Source organism: Plasmopara halstedii (assembly GCF_900000015.1).
Source record: "Plasmopara halstedii genome assembly, contig: Scaffold_2386, whole genome shotgun sequence".
Taxonomy (NCBI): Eukaryota; Oomycota; class Peronosporomycetes; order Peronosporales; family Peronosporaceae; genus Plasmopara; species Plasmopara halstedii.
The window spans coordinates 1,567,823-1,584,099 of NW_020189293.1; the positions used below are offsets into that span (position 1 = coordinate 1,567,823).

The 16,277-nt window shown below is 48.4% G+C and overlaps 4 protein-coding genes across 4 annotated transcripts; 2 read left to right on the plus strand and 2 right to left on the minus strand.

The window, feature by feature from the left end:
* Positions 1-191: 191 nt before the first annotated feature.
* On the plus strand, positions 192-6,611 carry PHALS_03776 (hypothetical protein L915_12296; the record flags this gene model as incomplete). The annotated part of the gene is made up of 2 exons (XM_024718055.1): positions 192-3,342; positions 3,415-6,611. 2 exons carry the CDS (start codon positions 192-194, stop codon positions 6,609-6,611), a joined length of 6,348 nt encoding a protein of 2,115 aa, XP_024583492.1.
* Positions 6,612-6,669: 58 nt separating this feature from the next.
* On the minus strand, positions 6,670-7,154 carry PHALS_03777 (uncharacterized protein; the record flags this gene model as incomplete). The annotated part of the gene is made up of 2 exons (XM_024718056.1): positions 6,670-7,084; positions 7,144-7,154. The coding sequence occupies 2 exons, from the start codon at positions 7,152-7,154 to the stop codon at positions 6,670-6,672; spliced, it is 426 nt and encodes a 141-aa protein (XP_024583493.1).
* A 165-nt stretch (positions 7,155-7,319) lies between these two features.
* PHALS_03778 (transmembrane protein 65-like) lies at positions 7,320-8,689 on the plus strand (the record flags this gene model as incomplete). The annotated part of the gene is made up of 3 exons (XM_024718058.1): positions 7,320-8,181; positions 8,295-8,339; positions 8,430-8,689. 3 exons carry the CDS (start codon positions 7,320-7,322, stop codon positions 8,687-8,689), a joined length of 1,167 nt encoding a protein of 388 aa, XP_024583494.1.
* A 165-nt stretch (positions 8,690-8,854) lies between these two features.
* Positions 8,855-15,431, minus strand: PHALS_03779 (Lysosomal trafficking regulator LYST and related BEACH and WD40 repeat proteins; the record flags this gene model as incomplete). Its single annotated transcript, XM_024718059.1, has 2 exons — positions 8,855-15,007; positions 15,081-15,431. The coding sequence occupies 2 exons, from the start codon at positions 15,429-15,431 to the stop codon at positions 8,855-8,857; spliced, it is 6,504 nt and encodes a 2,167-aa protein (XP_024583495.1).
* Between the last annotated feature and the right edge of the window lie 846 nt (positions 15,432-16,277).

Here is a 16,277-nt window from a genome sequence, read left to right on the forward strand (position 1 = left end):
ACTAAGGTCAGTTATAACTGCAACAGCTGAGTGCGCATTGCGTGGTAGAGAGCAAGGTCAAGAAAGAAAAAGTCACCAGAGAAGCAGAAGAAAGGGAAGGCTCTCTTGAGTGATTCTGTGTATCTAAATACCTTTGCGTCTACTGTTTATCGTTCAGTGCCCTCAGCCCTCATTGCGAGAATTGTATCGACATGGACCAACCACCGACGCCCAAGAGCTCGAGGCGTTCACCACCGGTTATTGAAGTCCCGTTGCGTAGCAACATGAGTACAGAAGAAGTTCCATCATTGCCTTCGTCTGCCACGGCTTCTAGTGCCGATACACTCATCGAGTTACCCTTTGTCACACCCAGTTGTTCGTTAGCGTTACAGTCCAAGCGCGTGTGGCACGTGCGCAACGCACTCGTGGCGTCCAAGCTAGCAACGTGCAGTATTGAGATACTTGCACAGACTGTACACACTTACGCAGCTACGAACGGCTTATCAATTGTGGAAAAAGACGATCTAATCCAATTAGTTAGATCATTGCCCGAACTTCGTACAGGCGAAACGTTTAAGCCCATAGAGGAGACACTCGAGCGGATATTTCGATCGTTCGAGGCCACAAATCGCACAGACATCTATCAACTCTCTACAGGTTGTTTGGTGTTACTTCCTGGTGAAGTGAAGCGCAAATTGGAGATTGCGATCCAATTTAGTCTCTGTGGCTGTGGAGTAGACGAATCAACTCCTGTTACATTGTCGATTGTACGGACAGCATTGGGCTCTCTGTTGCTCTCGATATCTGCTATATTTGATCTAGCAACGGCCACAGATCATCAGTTGCAATCTACAGCGTCTATTGTCACAACGTGTGTCGACGAGACGGTGGCGCGCATGTTTGCCGCGAAATCACTGACAAAAGACAGTACTGCGTCATTTGAAGAACATATCTGGCCGTGGATTGAAGCTAACAGTAGCATCAACAAAGCCGTACCATGGTGTAAATTGCTGGACTCGAAGAAATGGCCTGGTTCAAAGCGATTGACATTCTCATCGCCCCAAGGATCTCCTGGGAAGTGGGGGATTTCGGACAGTCCAGTTGCAAGTGAACGAGATGAGGGTAATGTCACCGATGAAAATGACTTAGCTGAATTGATCTTTCGATTCTCTAGTGTAGATGGTGGTGTCTTGACCATCGGCGAACAACAAGCGATAGATCTGTACGATCTGCTAGTCCAATCGGCTTTTGCGCGTGTAAACCCGCAGGCTATGTACGACACGTTCGTACAACATACCGGCGATGGTTTACTGGAAGAAGAGACATTTCTTGAGGCCATTGAAGAGTTATTGAGTATGACCGATAGGATACACTTGATGGAAAACAATTTTTTCCTAGAAAAAATGCTTGCTATTTTCCGATCTTTTTTACCTGAAAAGTGTCCAACCGTTGACGCATTTGAAATCGCGGCAGGATTTAGTCTCTTGTCCTGGGGATCTAAGAGTGACAAGCTCGCGTCGGCTTTTCACTACTTTGACGCCGATAGTAAAGGATACTTGAATCGCCAGCAACTGTGGCGGTTTTTGCGATCGATTTTGATTACATTGTTGCACTTGTCACCTCCAAATGAAGATGTAGTACATCGATATGGTTCGTTGGCAGAGCTTGTGGATAAAGGTGAAGAGGAAATTTTGGAAGCTATCATGGAAGGGCTTCCGGATGACTCGGAGTATTTCGAAGGTGAAGAGGAGGACGCTGAGTATGGTGAGGAAGGCGTTGAGGAGATTGATGGTGATCGAGCGCGTACAAATTCAGACTTGCGGTTGGGTCTTTACACGTTTGAGGACTTTGGTGTGTGGTACAATGGTGGAGGATTCAAAGACATGAGCTGGTTGGAGCTGCTAGACCTGCGCAAGTGGGTCTTTGTATCTCCTACTTTTGATCTGGAAGCTCTTGATACCCGATCTGTGGATCCCGTCGTGGCGAGCAACAACTACTACACGGCGAATAACATTCGAGTCGATGTAGATGCAGCTGAACCGCAAGACGGAGTTCTAGGAGGAAAAAATGCTTACTTCAGATTTGCCGATGGTATTGATGAGGAGGATAATGAGGACGAAGCGGCATCGGTTAGTGGACACCCACCGCCGTTGTCAACGTCCATAGAGTCATCTCCGACAGCTGTACGGTCGTATAATAGCAGCATTCCTGCGACGCTACCTGCAATTTGCTTGAAGAATGAGATTGTGCTCGAGTTCGATTTGCCTTTTGATGCCAATGATGACGCAATTACTGAGCTACCGATCACTACGTTAAGCTATGATAACGGGGATTTGATCCAGTATTTTGAACTTCAGCGGGTCATTAAACTCAATCAAGTGCAATTGCACCGTGTGTATGATGTTTTTGGGCCGTTCATGGACGATGCAACATGTTCGTGTATTGAAAAGAGCACTTTTGACTCGTGCGTGGGCAGACTGTTACCAGTTAACGTTGCACCAAGCGTCGCTGCTGCATTTGGTGCGAGTTCCAATACACGCATTCCACCTCGAAGCGTCGGACGAGGAAAAGATCCGAAAATGGTGGCAGATACGCTCAGCCGGCTATTTTTTGCTTTTAATCGTGGTGGAACGGGCAAAATTGATCTTGTCGAATTCGTATCAGCTTTTACTATTTTTTGTGCGGGCTCCAAAAGCGAAAAATTGGCTTTTGCTTATAGACTCTTTGATTCAGATGGGGATGGCTGCCTCACCCGTCGAGAAATGTGGAAGTATCTACGATGTTTTCTAACGATGCTATTAGCTTTAGGAAATGGCTCGGAACTATCTGCAGAAGCGATTGCGAGTGTGGCCGATACGACTGCAATTGAGATTGCAGATTGCATTTTCAAAGACACAGACAAGACGTTTAGCACAAAAGAAGCGCTATTTTCTTTGCGAGAAAGTGGCCAACGTCGCAGTCTCGATATCTCGACTTCTAACGATGCAGCATCTTTAAGGAGCACTACACACCGCCATCATAGCAGACGATATGAACATCGTGGGTCATTACCAGACGATGGAGATCTTCAACTTGTCGGTGCTGCGTCGCAAGCGGCTGGCGCTGGTGCTGGGAGCGCATTTATTCGTGGGGGCGTGGTTTCTTTTGAAGAGTTCGCGACTTGGTACTCGCAACACGGTTACACGATCATCGCTTGGATTGAGCTATTGGACGCAAAGAAGTGGCCTGAAGTGCCTCGATCAGTGTCAGAAGCGATTCTTCGCTACATCAGCCGTCAGCAACACGCGTTGGAGAATGCGACTCAGATGGGCAATGATGACATTGGCTCGGGTTCGTCGAATGATACAGTATCGTCCAACGAAAGTACGAACCATGTAACTGCTTCGCTAGCGCCAAATTGTCCGGAATCTGACCTGACTGTTCTTAATACTGCAGCCTTGCGAACAAACGACCGCTATGCTGTTGAAGCTGGTATGGACGCTGTCAGCGGTATCGCCAATCTCATTTCTTCCCCGACGTCTTCGGCTGGAGCGAAAGATCTTTCCTCGGTGGCATTGCAGTTCAAACTTACAAGCTATGACAATACGATCTTGCGCATTCGCTTGAAAGACGTTGCGATTGTGTACACAATCTCGGAACGCATGAACTTAAGCCAAATGACTTGTGGTGAGCTTGTGCACTTGTTGAAGAAACAAGCTCATAACCGGTCGCTCACGAAGCCTGGATATTTGCGGGTCATGCGTGACCTGGTGCCGCGAGACGAGCTGTCAAAAGAGGATCAAGAATTTTTATCGTTCCATTTGTTGCGTATATTTACCCTTTTTGAGAGCGAACGGTTACTACAGAATAACGAAGCGAATGATGACGAGGGCCAACTGAATGGATCTTTTGTCAATGGGGTGGGAATGAGCACGATATCAGTGGAAATGGTGCAACTGGTCGCTGGAATGTGTGTCTTTTGTGGCACGACAAAGAGCGCCAAACTAAGCGTATTGTTTAAACTCTTTGCTTCACACGGAGATGGGCATGTCTCGCGTCGTCGAATCTTTGAAATGTTGAGGTCAATCCTCGTTGTTCTGTTTGCATTTTCAAGCCACAATACGACAAACGGAAATCTTAACGATACAAAGTCTGTGATCACGAGGAGCACAACTTCAATCGCGGGGCGTGCTGCAGGTGCTGTTGTTTCCAAGCTCTTCTGTGAGGCTACGTGTAAGCGTCCGGACTCAATTAGCCTCGCAGAGTTTGCGGCATGGTATGCAGCAGGTGGTTACATGGACTGTCCCTGGCTTGAGCTGTTAGATCTATCAAAGTGGCCAGCAAAAGAAGCCTTCGAGGCGAGCAAACGTGAGAAACCGTTGATCTATGCTTTTGACATGCTTGAAGAAGGCAGTATTCTGCACTTTACCGAAAGTGATATCTCGACGTATCTGTTCATGTTACGCTCGACTAAACTCGGGGAGTTGGGTGTGAACAAAGTGTACGATGCTTTACTGGCATACGCCACCCCATCAGCTGAGGAGGCGCTGAAGATGTCGAAGGCCGTGGGAACTCAAAGCCGTAGAGGACAAATGTATTCTTACGCTGCAGTCGAAGAAGATGAAGGCGCGTACTTGGTGCTGACACGCACAAACTTTTACGAATGTGTGCGTAGTCTGGTTTCAAAACATGGTATGACCGAGAAAGCGCAGCAGACATCGTCAAAGCTACTTTCTCGACTATTCAACGTCTATGATCGCAAACGTTGTGGTCGAGTGAATGCCTTGGAGTTGGCATGCGGTCTTAGTATCCTGGGGAGAGGTTCTAAAAGCCAAAAACTTTCGTTGGCTTTTGACTTTATCACAAAGATGCGCCAGCAGCGACACAAGACTCTTGCGAGTTATGCACCCCCTCCATCGAGTACGACCACAGGATTAGGTTTTGAAGCACAAGGAACGGGAACGACTGGCTTTACTTTTAGTTTTGGAGGCCCAGCAAATGGTCGCTTTGCTACGGGTGGAGCAAATGGATTTGGATTACCGAGTACACGTGGCTTTGGTTCAACTGCACAAGGAATGCGAGGTGGCTTGAATCGTCATGTATCACCATTATCAGTCTCAGAAATCAATGCACTCCCTCACTCCGTGCTGTTTATTTATCTGCGCTCATTTTTACTTGCACTAATGGCCTTGAGTGATGGCACGTACCGTCTTGGCTTGGAAAAGATTTATGTTGAGGCGGACGACTTTATTGAGGAAGCTATGGGTGATCTCATGACTGACGTTTCGGCGAACGGAGGGACAAATATTACGTCCACGAATGGTCTTGCGGGTTATGGAAGTACACGTTCCCGTGCACATGTAACTTTTGAGCAGTTCGGCGAATGGTACAATACAGGGGGTTACCAGCTGATCTCATGGGTGGAACTGCTTGATGTCAGTAAGTGGCAACAGCAGCAAGATTTTCAAGAGCAGACGATTGCCTTGTCGACAGGCACTCCTGGTTCAAAATACCAGAGTAAACGTACTGCTCCTGTTATGGGCTCGCAGAACCGTGGGCCAATTTCGACTCCAGTGCCGATGCCAGTGGAACCGATGCAGCCAATACAACAGACCGCGAAGCCCGTGACCCGCCGACGGCAAGTACGGCAAAGCGACATCATATCAACTCCTTTCGTTCGTGGTCTCCCTACTGCCGCCCTTGATTCAAAATCCGATCCTCGTGTGTCATCGAGCGCTGCCAGTCTATCTACAGATGGTCCAGTGATGGTGTTTGCAGTAGCTCAAGATGCAGCTGAGTTGCAGTTTTTTAATGAAGACATTTCATCATTAAAAATGTTCCTTCGACAGACGCAATTATACTCGGTAACGCCTTGGAAGCTGCAAGGTGCTGTCTTGGAAGCACTCGAGTTTCCAGCTGCTAACAGTATGGGTATCATGCTGACACGACGCAGTACGTTCATACGTGCACTACAGAAAGTTTGCGCGACGTTGCCCGTGATCGCACCATCTAATGGATCGAAAGATCCAATTAGATCTCTAAGTGACGAGGGATTGGAGATGCTACAACGTCTTATGGGTGTCTTTGTGTATGAATCTGCGTCAGACGATGAAGATGAATTCATTGCATTGGATGGAGACGAAGACGACGAGGAAGAGTCGATCGACGTGGGTTCTGCGATCTGCGGCATGCTAGTGATATGTGAGGGCACGATGCTAGAAAAACTCAAGTGCTGCGCAGCGTTGCTGTCCGATGAAAATAGCGAGAGCGCCACAAAGGGCGAGGGAGAAGGTGAAAAGAAAAATGCTGGCCCATTAGTTAAATTGGAGACCATCAAGTCAAGTCTTGCATGCTTTTTAATGGCGTTTTACGGCATGAGCAGCTCATTGAGTGCCGAAGTGGCTCGATACTCAGCTGAACTCGGTGCTGATGCAGTAGTGCAATCGTTTCTCGAACCATCGACTGAAGGTGTTGATTTGAAAGATCAAGATTCTCATGAGGGGGTCTCTCTTCAAGTGTTTACCGACTGGTTCAGTAGCGCCGGATACCCGACGCATCCATGGCTCGAACTTGCTGTTCTTAATCACTGGCCAGCAGCTATTAACGTTTGTGGAAGTAATGGAATCACGGATGACTGTGATGAGCAAGATTGACAGAGTTAGCAAATACACTAGAATGTCAGTATATGCCGAGTTAAGCACAAATGTATCGCTAGTTTATTTTCTTAAGTTCTGAATCATCCTCAGTCGCATCCCCATGTAATAAAAAACCCATTCCAACGAGAATGAGACTCGCTCCTAGAAACCAACGCGCGGGCAGGTGTTCTTGAAAGAAGAAAAAGCCACCAGCACCCGACAACATGAAGTTAACGGCTGCACTTGTGACAGTAGCGGTGAGTGAGTCTGTTTCATGCAAACTCTTAACAAAGCAGCTAAGCATAAGTCCATTAGTGCCTAGCATGAGTGCTAAGCACAGTATGCGGACAGCAGACGATATAATAAAACAGAATGGAGACAGAGCTGACATATGACATTGTTTGTCGAGAAGGTCGAGCGCGCTTGAGTCTCCATCAGCACCAAGTTTTCCTAATAAACCGGCAAGAGCTGCAAGACAACCGGCAAAGATACTAGAATGAAGTCGGGCATGAGGGCAAGAAGATTATTTAAAGGTGATGCAAGTGCGCACCTGAACTTCATTCTACATTCAGCATGCGAGTTGCGCGAAGATTTATCAAGTTGCGCAAAAAATTCACAGTTTAGAAATAGCTATTCCTGCGTAAAAATTGGATAAAGTAACTAACTGCGATGTAACACCATTCTTATCATTGCATTCATAGCCTACATCGAAGAGTTATTAGATCTATGAGTACGATAAGAAGGTATCGGAACATATCTGCAGGTCTCAAGACGCGCAGGCGCGTAACTGCAGCACACTCAGACATTCGCTGCACCAAGTCGTCGTCTCGTCGGTCCACGACAGCACTTCAATGGAGAGCGTCGGCTAAGGCGCACAGTAAAGCAAAAGGATTTGTGTTTAAAGCACCAATTTGCAATACTGGAAAGTCAAAGTCAAAACCCTCAGTGGATGCGCTAATGGAACACTTTCATTCGCTATCCAAAGCACAACGGTTTAACATTATGACTAAAGTGGCTAGCAAGTACACAAAAGAGCTTGAGATGCTGCTAAAGGCTGCTGATACTGACCGAGATGGTTTACTGAGTCACGATCAATTACGTGGTCTTCTCACGTCTCGCTTTCGTCTTCGTCCAGTTGCTAGCCTTCATCCAGTAGCATCTCTCTCTTCTCGAGCTTTATCTCCACCAACACGTCGTCAACTTAAGCTTGTGATGATCGGCTCTGCCATCCCATTCGTAGGCTTTGGACTTGTGGATAATTTGATTCTACTGGTTGCAGGAGACGCAATTGAGACGCACTTTCACTCATCTTACGCTATGTCAATGCTATGTGCTGCTGCACTTGGCAATACGGTGGCTGACGTAGTTGGTCTGAGTTTGGGCGGTGGGATCGAATCTATGGCTCGACGTATGGGCATTCCAGACCCCATGCTTTCCAAAGCTCAAGCCAACATGTCGATTACGTTATGGTGCAATTTTATAGCTTCTGCAGGTGGCATTACACTTGGATGCTTGATTGGTATGATACCTTTGCTTTTCATGAATCACGACGCATACGAAGAAGAGCAATCAGATGGGTGTGTCTGTCGTAAGCACGATTAATAAAGGAGACATTTTATCTATAGTAATTCGTCCTCGAGCGTCATAAAATTCCGTTGGTCACGTCCCACGTCTTGATTTTTTATGCATTTCTGATATCAGACATTCAATTCGAGCCACTCACGATACAGAAGCCAGTCTTTTATTGTACGCCGCCTCTTAAGTCATTCTTCAAATCGCGTTTAAACTCTATAAAGCCTCCTATTTTACTTTAAACACAAATGGTCGGCCGTGTAGCTCAGAGCGCTACCAAGCGGTGGCTCGGTGACAAGTCCACATGGCCTGTAATTGTGACCTGCGTGGCCGCTGCTGGACTTTGCACAGCGCAGTGTGTGCGCTACTTGGCTGGCCATCCGGATGTGAATTGGAACAAGCAGAATCGCAAGGATATGTTTCGCTACAACGAAGAAGCTGGTGCTGACTGGCAAGCACACCGTCGCAAACTGGCTACGATCCACAAGAATGCCATTAATGAGTCCAAGGGCCTGAACAATTAAGTTGCGACTCCACTCATTCAAACCATCACGACGATGTGGATAAGATTGTAATTTTACATTTCTATAGCTTTTTTGCTATCATAAATGCAATTACTTTTTGTTTTGTTTTGAATTTTACTTTACAACTCTACTTCAACAGATGTATAGCTTATGTAAATTTTCAACTTAAATGACGCATTTCAAGCAGCCATCTTCCGCACCAAGCAACAAAAGTTGACGTAAGGGCAGAATCGCTACACTGTGAGCAACGACGCGGCATTTGTTGTTTCTGGCACCGCCTGGCTCCGTAAGTTGCCACGACTCCATTCGTTTAGTCACTGGAGTCTGGATCAACACGACTGCACGTGGCTCAGTCGGTAGTTCCACACAATGTATACGAGCGCCGTTTACAACGTACAAGATTGTCGTATCTGCAGCAGTATGAACGGACACTTGTGACGCCGAGATTCCATCCGGCACGCCTGTGATCGTCATACGTAATTGCGGATGTCCGTATGTGCGCAACATAACACGCCACACGCGCGCTTCCTTGTCTGCACCAACCACGAGCAGCTGCGAAGCCGAGATTTGGACCAATTGCACCACCCGTGCACCAAATTCCAATGCTTGCCATCGCGCCGCATGTCGACCTGTTCGTGAATCCAAGAACACCACAGAACCACTTGTCGAACCAAGTGCGAGATAAGCCGTTCCGTCTACAAACGAAGCGACGGCTGACAAGCTTAGACCATTTGCTACCGAGATAGATGCTATACCAGCTGCATCGGCGTACCATTCGGCAATGACGGACGGGCCAGTGCGGACATCTACGCAGACAACACGTCGTGTAGTGGCCACAGCTAAGTCTACGGCCGTTGTTGCTGTTGTCATCGACACAACGGGTTCAGTAGTCACGGAAAACGGCAGACGCATCCGCATCTGACTTGTACGCAGGTCCCAAAGCATGACCCCCGAAGCCGAGGCTGCCGCTGCCATCCCGTCCGTGTCTCCTGCTCCACCCTGACTTAAAGGCCCGGCACGACCTGTACGTGTAATCGCAAGAATCGGACGGCTGTCATTTAAGCCCATCGATGCCGCAGCCCGTGCTTGAACTGGATGCCCCGACAGTCGCCACACACGGCATGATCCATGTCGGCTTCCTGTCAAAAGGAGGTCTTCGTCTGCGTCTACACTGATACAACGCACGAAACTGGAATGTGCTTTAATTGATTGGCGAATCTCGGCATTCAGCTTCCACGATGAACCCAGCAAACCACCTGCGTTCCCGCTATCTTCGCGCCGGGCGTCAAATTGTTGACGAACGCGCGATCGAAGCCAAACTGCGCTGGCGACAGCCCGTTCGGGTGCAAGTGCGGCATTTACAACTTTTCGCTCTCGACGCGCTTCTTGCAAAAGCAACATCTCTTGGCTCAGCACACTTTCCCAGTGTGCAGCTTTCAAGCCAGCACCAAAGAGCAACGTCGAGGGCATACGAAGAAAACTAGTTGCACGTACGCAATGCAGTCGTACAGCATGATACGCAAAGCGCACCAAATCGGGCAAGTACGTCGCCGGGTCTTCTTGCTCCGTGGTTGTTGCTGCTGATATATCGGCGATATCTTCCTCTTTTTCACCTCTCTCTTCACCAAGTGTTGATTGCATTTGGCCTTCTGACTGAGCTTGAGGCTTTGCTAGTCGATCATCCAGGGCACTCAAATTTCGCTGATCATTTCGACTCACTTGATTGTCGTATCCTTTCGCGCCACTTGCTCCAAGGGTTACATTGTTGGTTATCGGCAATAACAAGAGTTGAAGAACGGAGCTCCCAGCAACGATGGGAAAATGCCGATTGAACAAGTCTTTTCCTAATAGAGTACGCAATGGCACACACAACTCGCTCACTAATTCACTGGCAAGATCCCACTGAAAATTTGACACTTCCAGCTCGGCGTATACGTCACTGCAACGCTTGAGAAACCGATTGATACCAGCGACTACAATTGAATCCGCAATAGTCGTTTCTGCACCAAGCTTTTGGCACACAGCTACAATGGTACGGGAGAGACCCACTACTGTAAATGCACGAAGATTCCGATGATCAGCATCCTTTATAATATTCAAGCTGCGCAAAACCTTCTTCTTTGTTGCACTCTTTGTTGTATTAGATGATGGGGGGATGAACTCATTCGACATACTGTGGGCGGTAGTAGCAGCAGCAATCACAGCAGTTGCCATTTGAGGATGGAGAAATGGTGGTGATATTTGTGCCAGTAGCTCCATCAGGTTAGTACGCGCCCGTCGTGAGAGTAAATCTTGCAACGACGTCGGATCATTCAGCGTACGTACCACGTGTCGTAACATGCGCAATAACACGTAAATTTCACGACCAAGTTCCTCCTGCAAAACAATCGTAAGCACTAAAATGCATGCAGTGTCTTCAAAACGGCTGCGCAAACTTACCGGGACTCCTTCAATACGTACGGAGCCAATTTTTTCAGATAGCGTGACAAGCCGTGGTAACACGTCTACCAGCCGTGGCAACAGCATCTCAACAACCGGGTACTCACCTACTTCTCGACACACTTGCAAGATAGCATCTGCTACATGATGCGATTCGTACAGCTTAGTCTTGAATAGAAATGTCAGATGAAATGTTGATGCTCCCGCTTCCATTTCGTTCATGGTTGCTGGAACCTTCCTGTCTGTGCAATGTAGGGTCTTGGCCTCTGCAAGGCGCGTCCATCTACTTTTCGCGCGGCCTAATTGGTTCAGTAAAGCAGGGAGGACGTATTTTGTTGTCAATGATGGACCTAGCATCACTGGCGACGCCAGTTCTCCGAATGTCACAGCAGCGATAGAAGCAGACTCTGAGGAAAAGGGTAGCGAAGGTGGCGAGTGCCGAGGAAGCGACGTCAACGACGATCGCAAATCGGCGTCGGGATCCGCTGCTACGGGAGGTACGAGCCATTCCAGGATAACAGGAACAAAAATATCGAGGACTGTCGCTGCTCCGAATGCACGAAGCAACGATAGCAAAACGCTAGGCGCTGCGAGACAACAGCGAAGGAGTGGTGACTGTGTTAAATCGCTGCTCTCGTACACGCGTACGACATCTGGCAACAATTCTGCACGCGCACGTTCACGACCAAGCTGGCGTGCCATTTCGGGGAGCAGAAAGACGACAGCGGCGGTGACGCAGTCAGTGCGTATCAACTCCGTATGCGAGCGCGCTCGAAAAAAGCGCACAAGTTCAGGCATCGCCACACGAAACAACATCTCCGACAGACTGGACAAGGATGGCAAGGACTCGCGCACGAGTGTAAAGTGCGCATTCCAATCATGTTCCGAAATAGTGTGTAATCTTTTCAGAAATTGGTACACGACTGCAAAATCCCTGGGGAAAAGAGCCGACGGTGAAACGTGGATAGCGCCTGGAGACACCACATGTTTAAATGCTGATGCAGCGGTACATGGCATTATGAACAGATTCAACCCATCAATCTGTGAAGCAAGAAGCAGACGTTCGCGTGGATCGGGATGCAACATGTCCAGTACGCCCATCTTTAGGTTAAGCGGTAATCCTGCCAAACGACCAGCCACGACGTGATTCCATGGAAGCCGCGGCTGTAATGACGGCTTGTAATGATCAGCCAAAAGACCAGAGATCCAGCGATCATCACTGCGTGTTTTCGCTGTCACTCGACCGTGTTTCTCTCGAGCATAAGCCGTTAAATACTTTTCCAACGAGCGTCTTGAGAATATTGGCGTCTGAGTGTACAATTCAGCTGCAATGCATCCCAAAGAAAAAATGTCAGCCGCTTGTGCGCGTTCTAATAACGTCAATTCTTGTGCTGTTGGATCTTGAAACTCATCAGGAATGCGATAAATGGGATCAACGACTTCTTCCGCAATCGTTGGCTCCTCGTCAAGCTTCGGCGCTTCTGCAGCCGAGAACTGACGACGATCAGCTTTCACTTCTTTGTTTTTCTCAGCCGTTGGGATAATAATCCGTAATCCAAGCTGGAGCAGCTTAAAATCCACATCATCAAGTGATTCAGGCGCTTGAAACCCTCCACCACCGTGAGCAGCATCGATCTCATACGATTGAACATCACTAGCTCCACCCAGCGCGAGCAACAAGTCGTGGTGACCTCCACTTGCACTACGTCGATGACCATGTCCACTGCCAGTATTTCCGTTTGGAGGATCCTCTTCAGGCGGCCGTATTTGTTGCCACAAGTCTCGTAATAAATGTGTACCGGTGTTAGGACTTCCGCTGCCCCAAGACGCGTGTCGGCTGTGATGCGCTCCTCGACGGTCTCCAGCGCCTGAAAGGCCTCCATTAGCATTACCACTCACTCCTTGAGGCGTTGTAATTGTTAGAACTCGCAAATGGTCCGTCGATTCAAAGCTTCTGTTTGTTTTGTTATAAGCATTCATCGAGTTGGGCGGACTAGCTGAAATATCACAGTTGTTAAGAGACTGAGCACCATTGACAAAGCTGTTGTTGGTACTATTGTGTGGGTTTGACGGTTCGGAATTGAACAAATTACTTAATCTTGACGGACTTAATCCGCTAGATGATGAAGGCACTAGACACGTTTGAGCCTCACGACTACCAGTCGTCAGGTATACCGAAGTGGCTTGAAGATCTACCGTCGTTGCATTCGCTTGCGAACGGGTACGAGGTTTATTATTTCCACGCCGACGTTGCTTTAGATTCCGCATTATCGCTTGACTTCGCGTGGCATCAGTTGGTGAAGCTGCAGGCGCGTTTCCAGCTATCGTGCCGTCGGATCCAATATAGCCGTTGCCGGTCTCTCCTCCCTGATTGTGCGAGAGACCATACCGTGAGGCTTCAACTTCATACCCGGTTCTCGGAAGAAGCGCATTCAGTCCGCCACTTCCATTCGACGTTAAGGACGTCGATACGGCTCCATCCTTCTGCACGTCTGACACCAATTGAATCGCTCTTGATAACATAGCATTGACCTCCTTTGCGGTACCCTGCGGTCGAGGAGTAGCACGTGGACTCTCAACTTCTACTTTAGATGACTCGTCTGCCATCGCCTGACTATTAGCATTTTCTTCATGCCGACAATACGCACGTCGCGGATGTGCCACATCAAACAGCTGTACGAAACCTGGGCTCTTGCCGGCAGAATGCACGGCAAGAGGCACATTTTTCTCACGGATTGCCGCTTCGCCGCTCAATGCGACACCAAAATTTAAGTCAATCCATTGGTGCAGCTGTGCCGAGACATGGTTGCTTTCCAGCATCTCCCGATGCCTCTGTACAAAGACCAAAGCCATGTCCTCGCTATATGTATTGCTCCACATCGGGACCTGCAGGTCGTCCATGTCATCGCCATGTAGTGACTTGAATATTGTCGGATCCGTATAGAACTCGGGGATGCATTCGTCAGGAGTCCACTCAAACATCCGTGTCATCGTCGCTGGGTATTCACGCGCCTGAAAATCGCCACGTACGACACGCCGTAGTAGCGTCATGGGCGTGCGTCTTGCTGCATAAATGTAGTATGTAATCTCTGATAGGCTTTCAGTAATATGATGTGGTACAGCACTACTGGCAAAGGTCCGATCCAGCTGCGCGTCGCCCTTGTTCAGACGAAATTTGCTTTTACTTAGGTCACGCCAGCCACTATGTGGCCCTGACGTAAAGTCAGTAACCCAAGGTACGAACGGATGGAAAACACCGTCTTCCATACGACGACCAGCTGCGGAATTTAGAATCAGGAGATACTCCAAGTTGCTCAAGTCACCTGTACACCAACGCTCTGTGACAGACCGCGACGTATACGATTCGACAGCCCGCGGGATTGTCCATGCTGTACCTGTCGCGCCGTCTTCTATCCGTGTATTCAGTACACGTGGCGACGTAGCAAGATGCAGCCAGAGCGTGTCGGATAGATTCAATTCACGGGACGAGAAGCCGTCGCATGCCATTCCCTGTGCGTGAAGAAACGCGAGCGCGCGACACAATTGAAACAACACGAATCGTTTCTTCACATCACCCAGTGCATCCTGCTCGTCTTCACGTAGCACACGCACGTCTAACTCAACACTCGACTGGCCTTTAAGAACCGCTTGATTGTACTTCAGCACATCCAGCAATGATTGTGCCGTGTACTCAAATACGGCGTATACACATGACGAATCGGTTGTCTTCTCGATTAATAATCCTCGAAGAGGGGGCATATGAGCATTTAGCGGCGTTGCTAGTTTTTCAAACAACTTGAGTGTAATCTGACCGCCATCTTCACCTTCGTACAGCGGAATGTTGGCGTATAAGCGTTTAAGAACATCTATCGGTGATATCTACACAATATTGTGAGCAATTATTGTCGCGAATCCTAAGAAGTCAGTAGACTAGTAAAAGCGTCAATATCACCTCTTGTGGCTCATACATGTCGCTCGACTGCGATGATCGATGCGTCAGCGTTCCCATGGTCTTTTCAACAAGACCAAATCCCAATTCTTGTGCTAAAAGCGTCTCCAAGTTTTTGTTCTGACGTCTCGATTCGGGCTGTGGAGCATCTGAATTATACTTTATGTTCATTTTCGATTCTGAAGACTTTTTGAGTGACGGGAGCTTGCGTACAAACCACTCAGCCAATTGTGTAGCATCTTGTGGATGTGGAACGAGACAGCGAGCAGCTTGTGGATCGGATGATACATATGAAAAGTTCCAACTGAGAGATGTTTGGAGCGCCTCCCGCACGTCGCCGCCCAGCGATGCCATCGTGCTTTGACGATATCAGTTCGAACTGTAGCTTTTGAAAATCTGACTATCTGATTGGTAAGAAAGTCAAACTGAGTAGCAGTGATCTTATTGGATAAAATCCTCAACAGCAATTCGGCTATATGATGAAATCTACTGTCTGGTTCATTACCTCATTGCTTTGCTTGGATATTAGATTCATCACCTTTTTCACAAGAGCCATCCGCGAATTATGTATTCAATTATGGTATATACACTGTAGTCGGAAGTATCATGGTACTTCATTATGGAGGTTCTGGGCTAAAGGTAAAGACGACAGATATCTTTACCTCTGGACAACAAAGGTTGGTGGTATGCTTATGAGCTTGGCTCTGTTCCAAAAAGAGCAGCAGTGCGTCGCGCTAGCGATCTTCAACCTAGAAAATCGGCGAAAACAAAACGTTTCGTGATAATTCTGCAAACGAAGCATTCCCATCATGTTAATTACCTGTCGTATCGCCTGATCAAGCTTACTGCGGGCTCCACCGTTGCCTGCAGCGATGCATTCGCCTGCTCCACGGCTAGGAGTCGCTCCGACAGAGAGCGGTAGTCCTCAAGGCGAGGCAGCCGGCGCACGACGTGCTTCAAATTGTCAAGAGCGTCCGCACAGCGATATGATTCTTCAGCATGACGCTCCGCTTGGCTCCATTAAAAATGGAGGTTGTTGCACTCCGTGCTCAGAACCAGTTGCTGGTTCAGCTTCTGGGTGGCTGCGGGCCCGTGGGATCCGCTCCGACGCCAACGCTTCCGCGTTCACCTGCGCCGGATCGCGGTACGGCTTGAGCAAGCCCACGTAGAACACCGGGTGGGTGCGCATCCGTTTCGGAA